The 23,148-nt window shown below is 34.3% G+C and overlaps 1 protein-coding gene across 7 annotated transcripts in view; it reads left to right on the top strand.

The window, feature by feature from the left end:
- Positions 1 to 23,148, top strand: part of LOC129910012 (homeobox protein 5) — a 242,130-nt gene that overhangs the window by 27,683 nt on the left and 191,299 nt on the right. For all 7 annotated transcript variants that reach the window (XM_055987238.1, XM_055987241.1, XM_055987240.1 and 4 more), the window contains exon 3: positions 11,448 to 12,452. In XM_055987238.1, the coding sequence (XP_055843213.1) occupies positions 11,448 to 12,452 (1,005 nt within the window). The remainder of the gene's footprint in view (positions 1 to 11,447; positions 12,453 to 23,148) is intronic.

Below are 23,148 nucleotides of genomic sequence, written 5' to 3'. Positions count from 1 at the left end.
GGGCAAAGAGGGAGATTTGTGTATTGTAGCGTATGTATATCGTGTTGTGTGTTACTGTTCATTGCATTGTCACTAAAGTCTCTCTGTCAACACGAGTAAATTTACTAAAATACAAGATTGCACAAACTTCTCTCTCTCCCATTTATGTCATAGTAAAATGGTATAACAAGCAAGTGTAGATAAAAAAAATGCATCACATAAACTTCATGAATAACACAGTTTGTCAATTATAATGAGAACAATATAGCTGTGTACAGGGGTGTTAGACTACATGGCAATCAACTATATGTCACACTTCTAATTAACTTCCAACCAAACGATAAGATCTCTGTTTATCGAAATGTGACCAAGTATTCTTTATGTTATATGTAGGTAGGTACTTCTGTATAGGAGCTGATTGAAGATAAAAATAAAGGTTCTTTTTTATCAATATTATGCAATTTTATCAGTTTGCAGACATTATCATTAATTGTTAAGTTTTGTTTTTATCAATCAGAAAGAAATAAATACAAAAAAAAAATAATTGAAAAGTACTTGCTCGGAAAATGACGTATTCTTCTTTTAGTATAAAGCTGTCACATGTCAAAAGAATGTCAAACAATGACAAAACTTTTGTCCGTTAATTAAAAAAATAAAATCGAACAGTGTCAGAAATGTTTCGTATTTTGTCGTGTGAACTCAGCTTAAGCTTTGCGGGAATTGCTTTTTGACACTAATGTGGTGAAAAAAATAAGTAGAAGTGTCAAAAAAAATACTGGAAAGGAGACAAATAAGTTGCAAATCAACGAACACGGCTTATTTGTTTTGTAATTTTCCAGGGAGACAAAAGTTTTATATGCAAGTGAACTTATAAACTTTAAAACTTGCTTGCATAATTTGAAGTTTTTAGCGAAGCTAAAAGTAATTTGACAGCTGATGTCAAATCAAACAAAATCGTTCGAAAATTTGAACCTGCAAGCAAGTTGACTTGCACGTTGCTTGTGACATCTACGTCATATGAAATCCAGTTATACGAATTTGAAAGACAAATAGCCTAAATCTATAAACTTGACAGAAGTTGACCGCAAGATGTGTGTCTTGAATTAATAAGTTAAGTGCAATCCCCGCCCAATACCTTATTTGAGACTTAATTCCGTAATTTTTTTTTCAAATAGAGTGTTTCGAAAACGACCCTTTCAAAGGAATTGCTCCCCGTTATTGTTTCATAAATTTTCAGAATACAACAGCCTAACTTTGGCACAAAAACTCCCCTTGTACCAGTGTGTGCTAGCTGCCCATATACACTTCTATAAAGGGTGAATTGTTTATCATAAAGCTATAAATTATGATGCGACCAGCAATTCCATTAACACCCTCCCTCATGAGTTGAATACTCTGTCAAGACCGAACCCTTTGTATGTATATTTAGCTATTCAGCAGACTAGTGGTTTCAAGTTTCCCCACAGGACTTCAATAATAAGATTGGTTTTTCCGCTAATCTGAACTCAATCTCAACTTTCATTGACCAAAAAACCATCCCTCAGTTAAAACAAAAATGAAAACCTTATCTAATCTATCTGGAAACGTGAAAAATCTTGAAAACATGAATGGAAACAATCTCACGCCTCTTGTTCCGCCACTTCATTTTTTGAAGGATATCTAAAGTGGACATAAAATAAAGTCCCATTTTGCCTTAAAAAAAACTTGACATTTAGGTCCTATGGACTTTTACCCCCTGGTGAAAATTTTAACAACACATTCAGACATTTTGAATATCCTACTTGACTTTATCGTAGGTAGGTATATCTACCTATTTGCTATTTCTATTGCTGATGAAAAGTCATAAAATTTATCGTCACCCATTAAGAAACAAACCTATAGGTTATCTTATAGGGCTCTTATTCCGCACTAAAAAATTGTTCTTCTTCATTTTATCGCCATAAGCATAAAAACCCTCTTGTTGTTTTCACAATCTATTCAGCAGGTAGATATAACCTCCATAACTATGATTTATCAAATATTTAAATTTCATCTACCTACTACATAACTTTTTTATCTACTACATAGATGCCTACTTATACATATTCCTCTTTTTTAAGTTCTTTCTTACAAATAAAAGTCTGCCACCTGTCAAACTTGATAGAACAAACAAAAAAAGGTAAACAAACATACCTTCATAGATATGAACACACCTATTCATATAAAGAGGTTCGTTCGTAGGTAGGTATTCTTGTCAAAAAAAGTATTTTTGTGCAATTATAGCACCTATAAGTGTCATATAAGCCTTCCCAAAGAATATCTACTTAAATATAATATAAATTTCCAAAACTCTTGCCCCTAAAAAAGAAAAAGCAAACTTCTCTTATCTTGATTATGATTAATTGGTAATTTATTAAAAGTCAATAAAAAAAATATCCACACACAAAACTCAAGTGGCTACTGCTGTTATGAAGATAATAATACCTATAAGAAGAACTTGAACATTTATATAGAAGCAATTCCCCCTTTTGCATTGTTCCGTGTGACGTCACACACTTGCTACAGGACAGAACACAAAAAAAAAAGACACAAAAACCCAAGAAGAAATCAGAGCAAATACAAAAAAAAAATATACCTATACAATCTCTAACAAGTGAAAAGAAAGATAAGATACAAAAAAAAAAAACATTGAAGAGATGTTCTTCTAACAAATTGAAGAACAAAACTTCTCAGGTAGCAAATAAAAGAATAAAATAAATATAAAACAAAAAATCTAAAGCAAATACCCTCGACAAACATTGCATTTCTTTATTTTTTTTGTTCTTTTGTCTTTCTTTTTATTAAAATCAGCAGAGAAGAAGATACATTTTGTGTTACCAACAAAACAAACAAGAACGAAGTGAAGGAAACAAACCGACAGACAGACAAAAAGACAGACGGACAGACGAGAAGAGATCTTTAACTCCACCACCATCCAATCCAACCATCATCGACAAAAAATCAAATTTTTTCTCTTCTCTGCTTTGTGTTCCTTTTTGAATTTCAATTTTCAATTCCTTTTGTTGAGTTGAACAGTTGTACCAACTTCAACGAATGAAAAAATAAAATATCTAAAGCGTTACCAACTGTCAGAAAATAAGAAAATTTTATATATTTTCACAAGCAGGCGCACCACAACAAGAGTATTACTGCCATCTCTTTCACACTCAAAATTTACTAAATGATTCCTCTGTGCATGTGTGTGTGTCTGTTTGTCAAAAAGAGGATTTTTATTCATTTTCATCATATTCCATTTTAACCCTCATTTTCGTAGTAAAAAGCAACCACTACCACCAGCTGTGTGATGTGAACGCGCTGAACGACAGGAATCCGGAGGAACTACACGAAAAAGAGAAGGAACACACAAAATGACGACAGGATGACTGTGTGAATTTTACTTTTTTTTTTGTACATATTTGTGAAGGAAACGGGATATCTTACAAAAAAGGATAACAAACAAAAATCTAATCAAGGGGAGATTTTCCAACAAAAAGGGAAATGGCAAAAAAAAAATTGAAAAGAAAAACGGTAACAATCACGTAAGACCGGTCTCGGTCGGGACCGGGAGGAAATTGATACACAGGAAATGTCAGATGAAAAGTTATATATTTTTTTTTTTTGGGTCATTCTTTTATTTAGCTATTTAAGCAAATATAACAGTAATGACCCCATGTGGTCATTTACTTTTTACCTTTTTAGAATGCGCCTCTCTCTCTAGGGAGAAATAAATTGAATTCCCTATTCCCCTAGTCGTCATCGTCATGTCCATTCACGGAACAAAACTGTTAACAAATAACAAAGAAATCCACTTATAGAAGTACTATAGGAATGAAAATGAAAAATAAAAAAATAAATTAACATATCCAGGTTTAAAGGAATGATGTAACAATGACAGTTGTTCGTTTTTGAAGTAATAGGTATCCATAAACTGAATCGTATTTTGTCCACAAAGCCCACTCTCTAATTAGGGTAATTCACTCGTTTTTTTTTTTTTTTTCATGTTGAAATAGGTAGGTAGATGGGTATAAAAACAAACTGAGTTAACGGAAAATTGATTGACCACTTAGAAGTGCCTGTCTTAAGTGATTTAAGTCCACTTAAGTACCTATGAAGAACTAATGAGTGAATGCAATTTTGTTTGTTTTTCGAATTTATATTGTTTAAAGTTTTATAAGTAATTGAATGAATCATTGAATGAACTCTATTAAAGAGGTTTGCAATATTTTCATAAGAAAATTCTTTTTTTTTTTTAATTTGATTACCTCGAATGAAAAGAAAGAAGATGAAAAGATAGAAGAACAACAATTTTGCTCTGAACACTTCACAGCAGCTTCATTGAACAGACCTAGGATCTATTTTGACATTTTATTGGACGCGTTCCTTATATGGTGGAGAGCAACTTTCTAGTGGTTTCTGTACGATCACATCTTTGGAGGTGTCAAAGTAGAAAACGACACTGCTAAAGCTAGGTCATCAAAATTGGTCAACGTAAAACGACTTCAAAATATTTCCCAAGTCTGTCATGTCTTTATCGTCCACGAAGACAATCTAATGTTTTTGGTAACGTCCGAGAGTCGAGGTTTTGACTGATTATGTTGACCGTAAAATACAAGCTTAATAACCAAATTCCTTTTTTCAATGAAGAAAATGCGTAAATGGAAAATTCCAAGTATATTAAATAACTTGGGGTGAAAAGGAAAACAAATGCTTTTTTCTGTATAACAACTAAAATCTTGTGTTGTTGATAGTTGCAATAAAAAAGTCATATTGAACGCGGCTTTTGTTTTAATCCATGTTCAATGATGATGATAATAAATTTATGGAACACTTTCAATACTGACAGCTAACAACTTACTGATAACGTTCTAGGTTCTAGTAAAACAACTCGTTTGAATGTGAGCCGCAGGTGATTAAAGTTGCAATTCCCATAATGCCGACTTTTCACTAGTCGATTTTAACCGCACGACTAAAGTCGAATAGAATGTAGAACCATGAGGATTGTCACTTAAGTCACCTGTGACTTACGTTCACACGAGTCGACTTACTCCGTAAATTTTCACCGGCAAAAATCGACTCTTCAGAAGTCGGTATAATAGATTCCTATTGAACTTTTCTCTTGCACTGTATGGTGCGAAAATTCGACATAAGTTGGCAAGTTCAACATATTCAACTGTTGGTACCAAGCAGGGCTACCAGTTGGTGTAGTTTAACATGCTTAACTTTTGACAGCAATTCGTCGACGGTTAATTTACTGGTGGTAGTCAGTATAAATCGAGGACGTCGATACTGTCAGCCAAAAGCTCTGCTACTTTGCCTTAAGCCGGGCGAGTGTCGAGTAGCGACTGAAAAAGATAAGCAACCAGTGCATAACAATCGCTGAATTTGAAGATGTTTGACGTTTAGCAGACAGCCAGCGGCTAATCTGGCTTCAGATATGATCTGTTCTTAAAACAATTGACTAGTGAACTTGTGAACTCAAATTAAGCTGGTCTCTACAGAATAGTCATATGAGCCATTTCGTGCATCAAATAGTTGATAAAGGTGGGATTAGTGGAATTTACCTCAATCGAGAAGTTCCCAGCAGTAAACGGGTGATCCAGATAGCTAGAAGAAGACTGATAGAAATAACCTACTGAAATCAACACTGGGGCTTACAGTTTTTGTCAAGCCAAACAAGTTTTTGAACATTTTTGCTATGATATTTAGATTGCGGTTTGTGGTTAAGTTCCTGCAGTTGTTAACATCGGAAATTTCTTGTCTTTCATTCTTACGTCCACAGGAATGGTTGTGAGTGTTCTTCTTTAGTTTCGCCCGCTAAAATTTTTTTTATTTCCCTGGAATATTTAGTGTCTTTTTTGAAAAAAATAGGGACCTCTTGAGTTTTCCTGTCATTTATTGTCATAAGGGGAAATTCCGCCTTTTTTTTTTAATTTTTTGATCGCCGGAAAGTCATAATAAAAAGATAAGATAGCAGAACAAATTTCGGAAAAAGCAGGCATAAACAATATCGCTGTTAAGCGTATCAGAAAAAACCGGAACGGCTAGCGGCGAGCTCTACGAGAAAAATTCCATTTCAAAACATCCTGCGTTTCCGCAGAACTTTTTTCAGCGCCACCGATAAATATCAAAAGGGGATGTTCCTACAGTTGTCAATCTCTATCTACAACGTATCTAATTTGATTTGGCTTAAAATCTAACAACTGCTGACCAACCGGTATGACCTGTTAGATTAAAAATGTCTTAATGACAAAACCAACTAGGGTGCCAAACACAATCCCTTACAAAACATAGATTGCTATCTTGTACAATAATTTCTGCTTATTTTTTTTTTTAATGTTTCCTCTGTTTTTAGTGTGTACAGCGACATTAAAATGCTTAAACAGGCATATGAATGGGTAGGCAGGCACATAACAAGGTTATTAAGCTGTTCTCACACACGAAGCAAAACATTACAAGAACAAAAAAATGAAAATAAAATAAAATATTTAAGGGGGTCTCACAATGTCATGCATGCGACGACTACAACGATGATGGAAGAACCGCGCGACAACACGCTGAAGAAAAAATAAACGAAAAATAAATAATGCAAAAGCCTGATTTTTTTTTTAATTCGATTACCTTCTGAAAAAAAAAAGAAAAGACAAACAAATCCCAGGAAAGATGAATAAGTAAAGTGTGTAAGTCTGGAAGGCAAACATAAGTCTTAAAGAAGCCAAAGTAAATCTTCTTGTTTTTTTTTTTGTGTTCGGGGATTTCTTCTTTTTACATTTTTGTAGAGGTTGATCTGTTGGCGTTTTATGAGATGGACGGTCTCAAGTCTCACCGAGTTTTTTTTGTTGTTGTTTCTTCCGCCGTGTCATGCCGCGCCGTCAGAAGTGTGTTGACTTTTGTTATGCATTTTCGCACATACTTAAGGCGAAAGGGCTTAAGTTTCCACACAATTGACTGGAGATGGCGGCAGCGGCCGCGGCAGCTTGATGTGGTGGCTTGAGGCGCGAAACTTGTTACATTTAAATATAATATCGCGTAGAGAGTCTGTGTGCGCTGACTTAACGACGACGACGGCGAGTATTGAAATCACTTTCTCTCTCTCTCGGGGATTTAATTTTATTGACCGAAGATAATGGTTATTTTTTTGTACCTTCCTCTCTGATGGATTTTTCGGATGAAGTTTTTTGTTGTACCTACCCATTTTTATGCTGAGGAGAGATCACTTATTATGGGCGCGTGTGTGTCATTTTGGGGTTCCGTGGTTTTTTTTTCTCTTTTTGTTTTGTGAGCTGTGTGAGAATATGTATTTAATTTGCATAAAAATTGAAGAAGCAAAATGGCAAAATTTAGGAAGCTAAAAAGGCAATTTATGTTGCCTTGTCATTTTGTATAGAGATACCCAACAAATATACATAAAATATAATCTTTTTTGTTGGACCCTTTTTTTGTACGGATAACACAACTTTTGAATGACTTGTGTGATTTGCATTTTCTATTGTTTTGAATGAAACCCGAGAACCTATAAAACAACTTTGTGGAATGTAATGTGTGTATGAATTTTAAATAGGTACCACCGCCACACATTGTTGTGTTTCAGATTCATTATTATAAGACAAGTGTTGGATGTCAAAATGGGATTAGGTGTATAATAATCGAGATTAGGTTACAATAGATAATGAATATGGAAAGATTTTTATCAGAAATGTTTTTTTTGTGTAAAAAAAAAGAGATGAAATTAAGATAAAGCTTTGTTTTTTGAATAAAATTAATTTTTAATCGAAATTTTATTTTAAAATCTCTTGGGGGTTAAAGATAGCGGCATGTGTTTATTTTTGTGTGGTGAAGGAGTAAAAAATGTTAAAGTTTAATGAGTCAAAAAGTTTTGAAATTAAGTTTAAAGATTCATAGATAAGTTCGTATTATTTTAAATTGAGATCAGAAATGGGGCCTTAACCCATATTAGGCCTGTTTGTTTTTAAATTGATGTTTATACCTGTTCGTTTAGATTGACACCTGCTGTCATCATTGTGTTAAATTGTCGTATTTGATGTGTTGAACTAACTGCCAATACATGGTATAAAATTCAATTTTATTTTGACAGCTGTCATAATGACACTGGCAAATTTGAACATGTTCAACTTTACTCACCCAGCATGCGGCGAGTAAAAAGTGGCTAGCACCGGCTAGATTTAACCCTTGGTTCAAGACACGAACCCATATAGAATCCTTGGAACCTATGCAAGCACGTGGGTAACCTAGCTGTCAGCCAGCTGCGAACTGGGGACGGCAGCAGCCAGCATGCCACGCCCGCGAGTAATAAGCGACTGTTGCCAACTAGGTTTGGCCAATGGTTGAAGGTACCAACTTATAATTCCTTACAATCTCTTCAAGTACGTAGGTAACCTAGCTGTCTGCCAGTCTAGAATTGCTATCTCATCCCTGATGCCTTCAGTCGGCGACTAATTCAGAAGCCAGGCAGCGACGACTGGTATACGGCCAATAATGCCTTGTGTCACCCGTGGATATTGAAGTAGTCTTCCCACCGAAGAATTCTGGACGATGTGGATGAACTCTACAGACGGAATAAACGGAAACATAACTTCAATAATTCCGGTTTCCCCAAACTATTGCTTGAAGGCTTACGAACATATTCAGCGCTTTGCACTTGCCGCTGAATATGATCAGTAGTGATTTGAGTGAGCACTAATTCTTGGAAAGATTTGAAAATATGTCCCTGTAGGTCGAAAGCTCGCAGATCACCAAACAAATGCGCCCGGAGTAGAAAAATTGTCATAAGATGAAGTCATTGAAGAAGATGATATCAATACACTAGGTGGCAGAGGACTTGTCGATGCCTAAATTTCCCTAAAGACAACAACTTAATATGTCCGTTAAAGTGTTTTCACAATAGCACTTTTGCTTTAAAACTTACCGCACTTGATTGCCAACTTACAACCAATTTCTTTGTTAAAATGTTTGCCAAAAGCCGACTTTATTTCGTTATTATTTGCCACCCAAATTTATTTGTGTTTGCGTCGTCATAATTATTTCAATTTTGTTATTGGAATCAACACCTATGTCAATGTCTGATCTTGACGACACATAGTCGTCGTCGTGCTCTATCTGTCACAATCTTTTTAACGTCAAACCATCGAAACACATGTCATCATTAACGTCATAGATAATTTTCAAATTAACCACTTGTTGATATGTGTTTAGTTTTGGCTACGAAAAAAATCCATAAACAAACAAGCAAAAACGACAATATTGCTAATTGGGAAAAATGTATTACCTACTCGCTCTATTACTATTACTGTACAACTGCTTGTCAAAACACATTTTTCAGACAAAATGCAGACAACAAACCACAAGGCACGACAACAGTAAATTGAAAAATTCACATGACACCGAATGTATGGATGAAAATTCCTAAAAACCTCTCAAGTTTCCTATCCAATATCTCTCTCTCTCTTCTAATACTCTTGCTTTGGTCGGTTGTGTGTTGTTTACCTATTCACATTCAAAACAACAACAACAAATACATATTACATCTCGGAGAATTCAACATCATTTCGAACGAACGAAAGATTACCCTTTATCATTCTCTTGAACGCCCCCTTCATCGTCGTCGGTGTTGTTGTTGTTGTTGTCGTTGTCATATAAGTGCCAGGCATAGTGTAAACCACTTGATACCAAAATGTAACACCATCCAAATAACAAACTTTACTTCGCCTTCTTGGTATTTCTTGCCACCATCATTCACTGCCGCCACTTCCACCATCTCTTCTAGTACAATATTCTCCATCATCATCCTCTCGCTCTTTGCCGCCTTCTTCGATCATCATCGTATCTTATATAGTACCGAAACCAACCGGCGGGCGGCGGTGTTGATGGCGACAACATAATGTGTACCTGGCTTCTCGCCACACAGTTGGAGCTTATACACTCATGAACTATGCGCAGTCATATAGTGTATATTAATCCCAATCCTTTCCCTTCTGCTCTGATGTGTTGTTAATCTCTTCCCCCCTCTTCCCCACCTCCTCCACATCATCTACATTAAGAGGCAGAAACCAAACCGAATCGAGAGGAACTCTGATTCCCCTTCTTTTCGGGTTCAACAAGATAAAATTAATCGCTGTTGGATTACCTGTCAAACATAATACCGCACTGTAATTGTTAAAGTTGAGACTATGAGTAAGATACCTCTAAATACCTCGAGAGACGTATGTTGTAGGTACAAGAGTACGATGATGAACACAACACACATCAGAGAGATATTATGCTCAAAAGCGAAACCCGACCATATAATAACGGTAATACCTAATAATAATAATGTATCTCGTATCTCAAAAAAAATGAGTAAGAGATAAGCCAAGACTAAACAGTAAACAGACAGAGATGTAGTGTATAGGGAGAGAGCGTATGACAGATACGACGGAAGAGACGTCAGAAGTGTGGAATTGAAATTGAATTCGACAAACAATCGAGGGTATTTATATGGTGTACTTGACACATTTGTTTATTTATTTTACACTTTGCTTGATGTTTGTTTTTCTTGTTTTTTTTTTTTTTTTTTGCTTGGCTAGGCTGGTTGGTTGGCAAAGATAGTGATATTTAGAGATTCCCGACGGGATGATTTTATTGTTTTTGATGTGTTTTTTTGTGTTTTTGTCTAACCAAAGGCAAATAATAAGGAAAAGATTTAGTAGCTAATAAAGCTGTCAACACAAGAAATGATTACTTTTTGACATAGCTTGGGTTTTATTTTGGCGAGTTTCATTGTGCATATTTTAAGGCTTATATATTTTTAGGAGGTGAGAAGGTCTCTTCTAAGAAATCATCTACCATCCTTCACTTCCAAATCTTAATAATCAGTGTAGCAAACGTGGTTTATCCTTAGTTCAAGTTTGTTATGTACCGAATTAGGTGGTTCATCTGTGGTTCATTGAAAAACATCAAAATGCGCGTTACGCCAATGATGTTTTAAAGAAGATTTCATCTGGTCCTTTATAACTTTTAAATTTCTTATCACAATTTATCAAATGAGATACCGTTTGAAGCTTCTTAATCGTCCGCTTGTTATGGAATATGTACCGTCACTTTAAATTGAATAGCTTCTTTCCCAGGCAAACATTCTAGATGCGTAACGCTAGAGCCTTTTAAGAAAAAAAAAATTCATCTGTTCCCCTAAATTTTTTAAATAGCTTATCACAATTAGGAAAATGAGGCATCGTATGAAGCGTCTAAGACCTCCGCTGGTTATAGAATAATGACCGCTCTCTAAAAGAAAACCTTTGGTTGCAAAACTCAATTATACGAAAGGATTGATTTCTTGGCAAATTCGTAGATTTTCAGATGTTTTACGAAATTAATGAATTTTGTTTGACTCCAATATTTTTGATTTTCAACAATTTCCAATAACTACTAACAATATTTTCTGTTCTTTGTCATTCTAGTTCGCTATTAAATTGGGCCAAAAACGAAAAGAAAAACGTTTATCAGCACTCGAAGAACTCACAAGCACATATTGTATAGAAGATGTTAAACTACCGAAAATAATCGATACTGGGCAACCACATCCTGTACGTGGTATTACAAATTTAGTTGGAGCTGTTGCATTAAATCTACCTGGTATTGAAAAAGATTTGGTAGTAACAAATAGTCGTGAACAACATTGGAACAACAACTATCAAAATAGTAATCTAGTACATAGTAATAATAATAAAAATCAAAATTTAAATATAAATAACAATAATAATAGTAATAGTAGCGAGAACAACAACAACAATAGTGCAAGTAATAATGTAATTCTAAATGTAAACAGTATAAACAATACTTTAAATAATAATAATAATAATAATAATAACAACAACAACAATAGCAGTAGTAATAATATCAATAACAACAACAGCAGCAACAGCAACACTAATAACACCACCAATAATAGCAGCAACAACATCAACAACACTAACAGCAACAACAATGGCAATAGTAACAGTGATGTTGGTGTTGTTATTGTTGAAACAACACCAACAACAACACCAACACCCTCTACACCAATGGATACATCATCGTCGCCAACGTTGCTAAATAATAGTGACGTTACTGCCGGTGGTAATGATACAAGCAACAACAGCAACAATGGCGGCATAGTTTCTGCTAATATTTTAAGCAATGGCAACAGTGTTGGTGTTAATAATAGTAGTGTGAACACAAATAATAATGTAACTCCCATGGCAGTGGATAGTTTAAGCAATAATAATGTGGCAATAGCTGAGGAAACAACAGTGAATTGCACAAATGTCACAGTGACAGCTGGTGGAACTGTACCAGCTGTTACAGTGGCGAACTGCAATAATAACAACAACAGCAGCAGCAACAACATCAACAATACAATAAGTCATGCTGCTGAGAGTGCTGCAAACACAAATATCGAACTGATAACCAGTCATGCAACACATGTAAGTACTAGATTAATTGTTTTATTTTCTTTAAATGACACATATAAAATTGTAAAGGTAACCTAAAAGGATTGATATTCGCTGGAATGTATACATTTTGAAATCCCATTTGAACGACAAAATTTTAATATTTTTTAGTGTTGAAGCTAGGTTGTCAAGGGCTTTTTACATTATAGAAAATGAAGTTTAAAATTTGAAAATTCTTTGATTTAAAACATAGTTAAATGTTTTTGAATTCTTCAATTTGCATTTACATTGACAATATTGCGACTGTTACATTACTAAAAACGCATATTGACAGCTGACGTTTGAAGCATTATGCCACCTGCAGGTGTGTCATTAAATTAATTATTCCTTTCTGGTTCTTCTTATCTACTGTCATGTGAACGTGTTGTTCCGTCTTTATCATACATTCTGTCATGTCATTATTAGCTGTCAATTGGTATTGGTAAAAACAATTCCTATTGCAATCTGTCAAATTATGTGCATGATACTGACATTTATTTTGACGTTTAAACATATTTGCTCATCTCAATGTCTAATAAAATTAAATATATCTAATTCCAATTTAATAATAATACATTCATTCACATTAAAATACCAACAACCATCATCATTTTATTCAAGTTGGATTATTATCAGATTACTGAATAACCACTTATATCAAATGTTTTATGTATATACGCGTACACAAGTACAAGAAGTAGTATTACGTCTCTCACGCCTTAACATCAAATAAAAAGTTTCTAGAGCAGATCATCATGTCATTTCCTAGTCAATTAACTACCATTACATTATTACTTTGTACCAGACGCTGCCGCTGCATATTTCAAATTACTCCTACTTGGAAATAGAAATGTCAGACAAAAAAAAAAAATTAAAACAAAAATTCTACTAGGAGGAAAACTGCATCTCTAAAGCTCTAGAAACTTACTCAGCTTACCACTCCATCAGCAGCACTAACTACTATACCTACCAACTACTCTCCTTGTGTTTTGTGCACTATGATGGAGGTACCTACCAACCTATACCTACCTTCTTTTTACCATCAACCACTTGTACTCGCGCGCGTACTTATCAAATAAAGCAGTCGTAAAAAGACCCTACACAAACCACTTACAACTTGACGCACATAGGTTAGATATAAAGGTTGGTAGAGGTTAGGTATAGGCAGGCTTTAGTATTGCTGATGAGGGGACTTTATATGTAGAAGAAGACCGACCATAAAGATTGAAAAAAAAAAATTTAACCATTGCCGTTGCCGCCACCGCACAGTGGAACAATATTTTACAAATCGAACCTAAAACACTTTTTTAACCCTCATATTTTTGATAAAGTCTTGAAAATTTAGTCTTTTAGTTTCTACTCCAAAAATATTAATAAATAACGTATACCTAACATAAAATTTTACTATACCAATTTTGTATTTGAGAAAGTAAACGAACAGAACCACAGAAAACATATTGAAAAATTGCTCAACATTAGAAAATGAAACCAATAATCTAGTACAAATAATCAATTTCTACAAATGGTAATCTGTGCGAGTAAACAAAAACTGCAATATTTTCGTTTAATGCGCGTTCCATTAAAAACTTTGAAAAGTATGCATAGGTTCTTTCACACGTCAAAGAGAACGCGGTTATCATGCTCTCCTTGAACATGAACATGAAATCACTTCGAAAATTGCGCTATTTTACAAAATGTTAAATCACCTCAAATTTGACAGAAATTGCATACAGAATAACATTTTATAATAGATTATGAGATTTTTTATTTTATATAAAGAAAAACGAACAGAACTAATCGCTATTTCAGCATGTGTTTGCCTTGAAAACACCAATCTCTAAAAAAAAGCATTGGAAAATTGAATTCCTTGTAAAGAACAAGTTTTCTTACAGATACCCGACTATTCTTACTTAAAACTGAGGGCGAGAAAAATATCCGACAAAAAATAAACTGTCATATGGAATCAAAAGATTAGTGTCTGAAAGTGTCAAACGAAAAAAACTCATTTCATTGACATTTTCGAAAATTGAACAATTTCGAACTGCTAGGTGTGAGTTCAAACTGTCAACTTGACATTTGAATTCGAATAAAGAAAATCGTTTAAAATGCACACTTGTCAATGATTTCTTTTAATTTCTGCCAACTACTTCTCTTTCTATTCCGCTATACATTGTCGGTCGACACAGCCACTGTGGTATGTTGAGGTGCAACAAAAACAAAGTTGAAAAAAAAAGAAATCATCATTCTCGAGTAATTGCAGGATATTTCTGCTAATGGGCTCTCTAATACACTCAGTGTTGATTTCGCACAATTCCTGTCATTTCAGAGGCAGTACTGCGAAGCTGCCAACAGTGTTGGATGCTATACAGAGTTATAGGTAGGTATTTCAATTGCAAGCAAGCCTTGTGTGTACTTACTCACCGTTATACGAACGCCGCCGCTGCCGCCTGTTGTAGTATACAACTACCCAGTGCTCATACAATAAAGTACTCGTAAAATTCCTCGTATATTTCATTATACCCTAGTGCTGGAACATTGTACACTGTACAACTAGCACAGTGGTGTGGTAGCAGAAAAGCTAAAGGAAGGGGTTTGTTGAGGGGGGGTTATGTGTAATGGTGTCAAAGGCGTAAGCTCGCCTTTTTAAATGGGTTTTCTGGTTATGTCGGCGTGTGTATTTTGTGTGGCGTATAAATGGGTAGTCATACTACATATAGAAAGCTGTACAAAAATAGATGAACCTCAACCCCAAACCCCCTAAAAAAAAGGGGTGGTGATGGTTTATTTCTTTTACATTTTTTTTTTGGGTGAGTTTTTGTGCGCAAAAATTCCCAAAGAATGAGCAAAAACTACTTATGCTTACTCAATGCCACATTCTGTGTCACATTATGACGTCTAAATGTCATAAATGATGAAAATAAATGACAAGTAAAAAAAAAGTATTTTTTTCCTGCTTCCTCTTTTTCTTTTCTTCTTCTCTTTCAAAATGTATTTAATGCTATATAATCTCTCTGTGAATATTGCTGTTGTAAGGAGATTTGTAAGATTCACACCTTAAAATTGGTTAAATGGAGTAAATTTACAAATCCTTTGGCAGTTACTTACAATTTTTTTTTCCTCTTCTTTTTTTTTCTTCATGAAATGAAAGAAGGAAAAAAATAACATGCGAACGACAATGAAGAAGAAGTTGACGACGATGGAGCAGCACACAGCACAACTTTTCGATTCGATTGGGAAAAAAAAGAGGAAACCCCTTTTTTGTTGTTGTTATTGTGTTTTTTTTGGGGAAAGATGGATGGAGTGATAAGTGTTGTTGTGTACTTACTGTGTATATTATGATGTGTATAAGTGGAATTATACGAGTTTCAATGACAGATGTTTGTGAAGAATTCATTATTTTTTTTTTTTTATTATATGGGTTGATTTTATCGACTCTTCTACCCTGGGGGAAATGAATGTACCACCTTTATTGATTTCGTATACTTTGAATACAATTTACATAGATAACTCACTGAAGAGGTTGAATCTGAGTAGAAAGATTTCCGGAAAACCTTAACTTTCTGAACGCCATTCCGATTAACTTCTTACTGAAGGGTTATCAGCAGGGATAGGATCTTGTGGACCTAAAAACTTAAAAAAAAGGCAAAATAAAACTCCCAAAAAGGCATAAAAAGGCATTTATTGAGAAAAGAATGAAATATAAAAATTAATTGCAGTAATTTTGAACAATCATGAGTTTTTTAAAATTTTCAGTTAACAAGCGCCTGAGATTGTCCCTTAAGAGTGTTCTAAAGGAGCTAAAATATCTCTCTACATCTGTAGAGACGACTGGACCCCAATTAAAGAACTCGACATCGCCCACTTCAACATTTGCCGGGAGCTCTGAGGTCGAACTACGGCATACGTTCGTTAACGTTTTGACTATTGCTTTCTCTATTTAATTAGAAGAAAATGATAGAGATATAAGGCGTCAATACGTTAACGTACGTATGCCGTAGTTCGACCCCTGGATTTGTGTTGCAATGTATTACGCAATTTATTTGTTTAACTCTTTTGAGTTTATTTGCCAAAAAAAATTGATCTGTATTTCTCAAAAACATCTTTTGCGACTGCCCCTTTCGCAGCTTCCAAATCTCTCTTGATTATGTCCAAAATCTGGAGAACTTCTTCAAATCGAGTATTGTAAATTGAGTAAGTTAGCTTTTGAACTCTGATACGTGTCGGTTTTCGGCCGCGCAATAGAACGTAGAAGACAATAAATGATAGCAATAGCAGACAATCAAATTGCATAGGTAGATCTTTTCATTCGAATTTTGTTTGTGTGGGGTAATTTAATTTAGTTAGCTTTTTGTTTGTATATTTCTGTGTTTTGTGTGTAGGCACTACCTTTAAGACTCTTAAAAGATAAAAAAAACATAGGAAAAGACAAAAAAAGGCAATAACAAGAGAAAAGGCAAAAAAAGGCAATAACGAAAGAAAAGGCAAAAAAAAGGCAAAATAAAATACATATATTTGGCACGAGGGGGACGTGAAACGTGTTTGTTTTTAATCTATAATTTCGGAAGATTAAGCAAGAAAAAAAGGCAAATTCCACAACATCCTATCCCTGGTTATCAGACTATTTCCGCTAACTTTCAATTATTTCAAACAGGTTTCTGAAACAATTTTATTTCTGAAAACACGCTGTTTTCTAGAAAACAATGACAGCATTTCAATTTAAAGGAAGATTATAACAGTTTTTTTCATTTAATAAAGTAAACAAACAGATCACAGGTGGTTTGCCTTGAAATAAAAGATCTAAAAAAAAATCGTTGGATAGTGCTTTCCCTTAAAAAATATATTTTTGGTATCGCAGTTAAAAATGACAGGATACCTTTTGTCAATTATAATTTCTCACTTCCGAAATATACCTTCTTAAATCATGTGTTGTTCGTACAAAACAATAAAATTATTTGAATTTGAATGAATTGTACTCTAAATTAGATTTTATAGCAGACTATAACAGTTATGCCAGTTGAAATACTTCAAAGTATGTGGATTAAAGGTGTAAAACTATGATTTGACGAAACGGAGAAAAATACACGAAGATGTATTAAATATTATGACAGCTGGCCTGGCCAATTCAACTTTGAAGAACTTTAAAATGACCTCAGCATTAGGTTTTAAAGATGTGTTTTTTCGATCACCAAATTTTAACAATGCTTCGCGGAAACTGTTTTGCCATTTTCCTTCTTATTGCTGAAGAAGTTGGTCTAATTGCGGTAAATACTTGAACCCAGAACCTCTCACATAACAGTCTATCGTAATAACCATGCTGTCACGGGGTACTACTCGTGTATTGTAACTTAAGACAAGTCAGTTGGCTGTACTAATTTTTGTAGTATAACAGTTGTTTCACAGAAGAACAAGAAACCTTCAATCCACTTAAAGTTCGTATAGTTTAAAAACAAAATTTTGGAAGTGTTCGGGCCTATGTAAGTAATTACGAAAGAGCTCTCGAGACTCTCCCACAATTCTGTCAAATACTGGTAAAAATGAAGTTCAACATATTTCTAAAATATTTTCATAACTTAACTCTCTTTAACCTCTTTTAAAACTTTTAAAAAACTTCATGTGTCATGTCCCACTCAAAAACTTCAAAGTTTAAGTTCAGTTCCAAACATTTCCAACACTTGTATAACACTTTCAAAACCTTCAAATCGACTGCACACATGTCCTTAAGTGAAAGTTCAACACTCATCATTGCAACATAAGTACAAGAAGAAAAAGCTACCCCCTAAGTGCCGATCTGAAACCTATTAATTTACCAATTCGACACTACCAATCATACAATAATACAAAATTACAAAACAACAACAAAAAAAAAAAAAGTATAAAAATCCATTACTAACATTAATTTACACTGTGCATCATTACTCAAATTGATATTCTCGCATTCACGAACAAATTTAGGAGCATTAACTCATTCTCATTCATTCTTTCCATTAAAAAAGGTAATTTGGTGAAAACCGCTTAACTCCTGTTACACCGTTATTTTGTATTCATTTTCACTCAAGCCAGTATACATATACAAACATACACAAACAAATATTATATGCAGCAGCAGCAACGATGAATAAAAAGCCAGAAAGTCGAGCTCACGATATAACAAAAACAACAAGAGAAAAACACAACAATAACAACAAATAAAATGATTACTTTAACCTTTCGTATTTAATTTTTCATCAGTCATTGTTCAGCCCTAAAGGGGGGGCCTGAACTCCTGCTTTTTAATACTGGAGAATATGTATAATATGACGACGAACGACGAGTGCACAAACAGTGTTTTCTGTGTTTGGTGCAAAAATAAATGCCGTAATTTAAATGAACCATTTTAACAAAAGGCAGATGCATCCTCAGGTTTCAAAAAGGTGACCATACCAACTAATAGAAATGCTATTCAAAAAGAGAGATCAGATGTTCAACTTAAAGTTGTCGGGAGTTCCTAAGTTTATTCAGTACTCTGTGTACTCCATACTTGGTATACTCAGCACTCTGTGTGCTAAGTACTCGGTGTACTCTTTCTTCAGTACTCAGTGTACTCAATTCTCTGGGTACGCACTAATATGGACACTCAGTTATTTCGAAACTCAGTACCCTGGCTGTTCAGTACTCTGTATACTCCGTACTCTATGTAATTTGTACTCTATCACTCTGTGTACTGAGTCACTGATTCACTGTGTACTCAGTACTTTGTGTACTCAGTACTCTAGGAATAGTGCTCTGTTTAAGAGTGCTGAGCGCACTTCTTACTCCTTTAAGATTAATATACTCCTTTATCAGTACTTCGTACTTGGGTTTCGAACAGTTCCGTTTAGAGTGCTCCGTACTCAAAAAATCCATTTTTCATTTAACGAGAAGTTAGGCGTTAACTAAATGGGATGCAAATTAAAAATGGTCACCCTAATTATGCACCATTACCGCCGTCATCGAATGGCAGAAGAGGTGATGGGTAACCTAACAGCAGATTTTAACCCCGTACACATCTCGTTTACACGTGCCTTAACCATCAAGAAGCCGAGGACGATTTTATCTCTGTGTATATGTATGTACCTACTCCTCGTGTAGCACCCAAAAAAATATAAAAAGAGGGAGCTCTCTGTTGGATGGGAGAAAATACGGAAACACATTATTTTCGTGTAACCCTCTACATAAAATCGTACAATTCGGTCGATAACAGGGTGGCACGACACACAACACGACACACTTCACCTACGACTCCAACAAACGATGACGATGACGACAACGAATACCCAAAAACTCATGCTGCCATGTTAAATGTATTAGCCGTGCAGAAGCGCACAATAATATGCTAAAATGTGCATCCGAGAGATTCTCGGAGATGAATGATGGATGCATGCAGTGATGTGATGTGATGTGAGTTGATATGGTACACGGTACGTTATACGGTTTTGGCACAGCATACAACTAAGAGGAGGCTATAAAGGGGTAAGTTTAAAACGGCCCAAAACAGATTTTCCACATTTTATATGAGAAAACGTGTTTCACGTAGCCCAAAGAAGAGTATGGTGCTGGTTGGCAGTAGCACAGCAAAATGTAGAAGCAAAATCTGAGAGGCACGTTCCATGTGTGATATATGGTGTGAAATGATGCCTGATAGCTATGGCAAGAAGGCTGGTGGTGGCCGGCGGCGGCAACGGTAGATATAACGACAACGACGACAGACGGACTAGAGAGTGACTCCCGCCGATGATGACGACGGACGATATGTGATGAAAAATGTGAGAAGTGATACAAAAATATACGACAAGATATCAGTGATTTTATGTGTATTTAGTGAATGAGAGATGCACAACTTGAAGGGAAAAAATATGTCAACAGAAATGCCTACAAAATTTGTTAGGCATGTTGTTAGAATGATTTTATATCTTTCTTTTTTTTTTTGTTCATCCTTTTTTTCATTCGTATCTTGTATCTTTTTGGATATTTTTTTTTTTTTTTTGAGAGGATGAATGAAAAAAAGGTATGATAGATGAAAGCTTTTAAATTTGATTTCTGTCTACACGGAGCAGGGTTTTATTTTGTTGGTATCAAAATGCCTAGAGGTTCAAACATAGATATAAATATTTATTTTTTTTATTTATTTCGTATCCATGTCCTTCCGTTTTTTTTTCTGTTGGAAGGATTTAAAACTTTGAAAGAGCAAATCCATATCAAAAAAAGTATGGTAGAGAGTGAGGGTTTATAAAACTTTGACATGGAGATGTTAGATTTTTGCAACTTTTTTAATACCGGATAATAACAGGATGAACAGTTTTTATAAAGTTACAAACAACACAAAAAAAAACATTAAAACGATTTTAAAAGGTGACGAAAAACTAGATGGATTTAACTTAATCTCTGTATTTTGACTTTTGACCCAAAAAAAAGGTTTTAAAATGTTAAAAACATGCAGAACTGTTAATTTAAAACAAAATGACAACATAGAGATTCCAATCTGGTGATTGAACAAATTCGAAACTTGAACTGCTTGTTGTTGGTCAATTATGCTGGTGTACCGCAAGGTTCCGTTTTGTCTCCAACACTTGTTCTTGTTTTCTGAATTTTATTTTTGGACACCCTGTTATGCCAACGAAATATCATCCAGTTTTGTGCTTCTTCCAAATATAATTCTTCCTGTTATTGACTGATTAACGATGACGTTCGATGAGGGAGCTCATTAAATTTTGATCCAACCAGCATCGTTTAAAGGAATTTAAATACCTTTGTGGTTCATAATGTTTTCATTATTTTTACTTACTTAAGGTGACCAACGGCTAAGGTATTTTATTTGATTTGAATGAAAACATTCAAAAACAAACATTTTTAACAAAGAAAATAGTGGTAGCTACACAAACACATTCTTTAAGCATTGTTTACCGCCAGCTATAAACACATTTTTCACCCGAAATTAAGACAATTTATACCTTGAAAAATATTTTATTAGGGATAAACTCATAATTTCACTACCATAATAACTATAATGCTCCTAAAACACTTCCTATAGAGGTGAATTTACTAAATTTATAATTTGTCTATTACTTGACCATAAACTTAGTTTCTTGGATAAAGTTTATTAATATATAGGTTACCTACTTCAAAACAATCTTAGGTATATATCCATCATCTTCAAAACTCCTTTCAAACTATATTTTATTCACCTCAAATCTCCAAACTAATAAAATTATTAGCAATTTCAACTTTTCCCAATCTTCTCATAAACTTATTAAGAACTATCATCTTTTCTAAATTTCAAAATGTTCAATTTATTGTCAGAACCCAAGAGACAGAGACAGTAAATTGAACTATTTTAATTAATTTATTTCCAATCTTACTACAACAGCAACAAGACACACAAGTAAAAAAGTAGCATTTTCCCTAATTCCTCGTATATACCTATGGGGCTTTTTTAAAAAAAAAGAAAACACAAACTCTAAAGTAACTCTTCTCAGATTTCTACAATCATGAAAAACTTTTTCACAAAACTCACATCCTAAAGTAGGTACTTTTGCTTTTCTATACGACGACGACGAGTATAATAAGTATTTTCCTTTTTTATTTTCAAGAAGTTTATTCTATTTTTCTCCTCCTCTACTAACCTCTCCTTAAGTGGGAATAGAGAAAAGAGGCATGAACATGAACTTACATTCCCTTATTCCCAGACCAGTTGTTGTTGTTGTTGTTGTTTTCGTTGTCGTCTCGTCCTTGTCGTCGGCATATTTTCTTCAATATAAAATGTACATAAATACGACATACCTCATTTTATTATTATAAAAGGGTGGATTACAAGAAAGTTTTCCAAATGAGAAGATTATATCATTAAAAGTTTTTGCCGAAAATTATTATTTAACAACTTATAGCTTCTCTCTTCATATTGAGAGAGGGAAGAAAGGGTGAGGTGAGTTTTGTGTTGTGTGTGGTATTTTTAAAATTTTTTTTTTAAATACACATTATTTGCTTAGTCTTGTACTTGATGAGTAGCATACGGAAGAATGTTTGGGTAAGGTTTTAATTTCATGACTTCAAAGAAGTTCATTTTAACTGGAAAATAACATGAGGATTTTATTGCCAAAGGGACTTCATTTGAAAGTTGAAAAATCAAGTTTCTAATCACTTGCAGTTTCTTACAAAACTTTAAGCTTTAGATTTTATTTTAAGAGAGTTTAAGCATTTTATAATTTATCCACGTGCAAACTCATTCAATTACTCTCAACCTCAAATACTCAAATTTTGATTTTGCAGTGGGTGTTAAGGGAGTAATTTAACATTCGTGCAGTACGGCTTAACAACAAATCTCTGCACTTCCGAAGTTGCGCTTCTGATTCTTATTCCTAACAGAGCGAGTAACTGAATTAGAGCACTGGGTAAAGTTGAAATTTCGAAAGTATTCTATAGGTACAAGACTTTTATCATCCCAGTCCTATATTTTGCAGAGATGTCTCTGACTATCACGAAGGCACTGACCAAACTCATACTCAACTTAAACCTATGAACTGCCATTAAAAATAGAGAAATTAACCAAATTTTCTCTTTTCCACTTTTTTAAAAAATTGTTGTTGATTGCAAGCCTTTGAATTGATTTTACAAAGCTTTTCCATTTTTGGGTAAACCTTACAATGGCTTATTTCCTTTACTGGGAACACAATTCAAA

The sequence above is a fragment of the Episyrphus balteatus genome, chromosome 2 (assembly GCF_945859705.1).
Source record: "Episyrphus balteatus chromosome 2, idEpiBalt1.1, whole genome shotgun sequence".
Lineage (NCBI taxonomy): Eukaryota > Metazoa > Arthropoda > Insecta > Diptera > Syrphidae > Episyrphus > Episyrphus balteatus.
The sequence above is the reverse complement of the archived record's forward strand: the minus strand, read 5'-3'. Positions and strand labels throughout refer to the sequence as shown.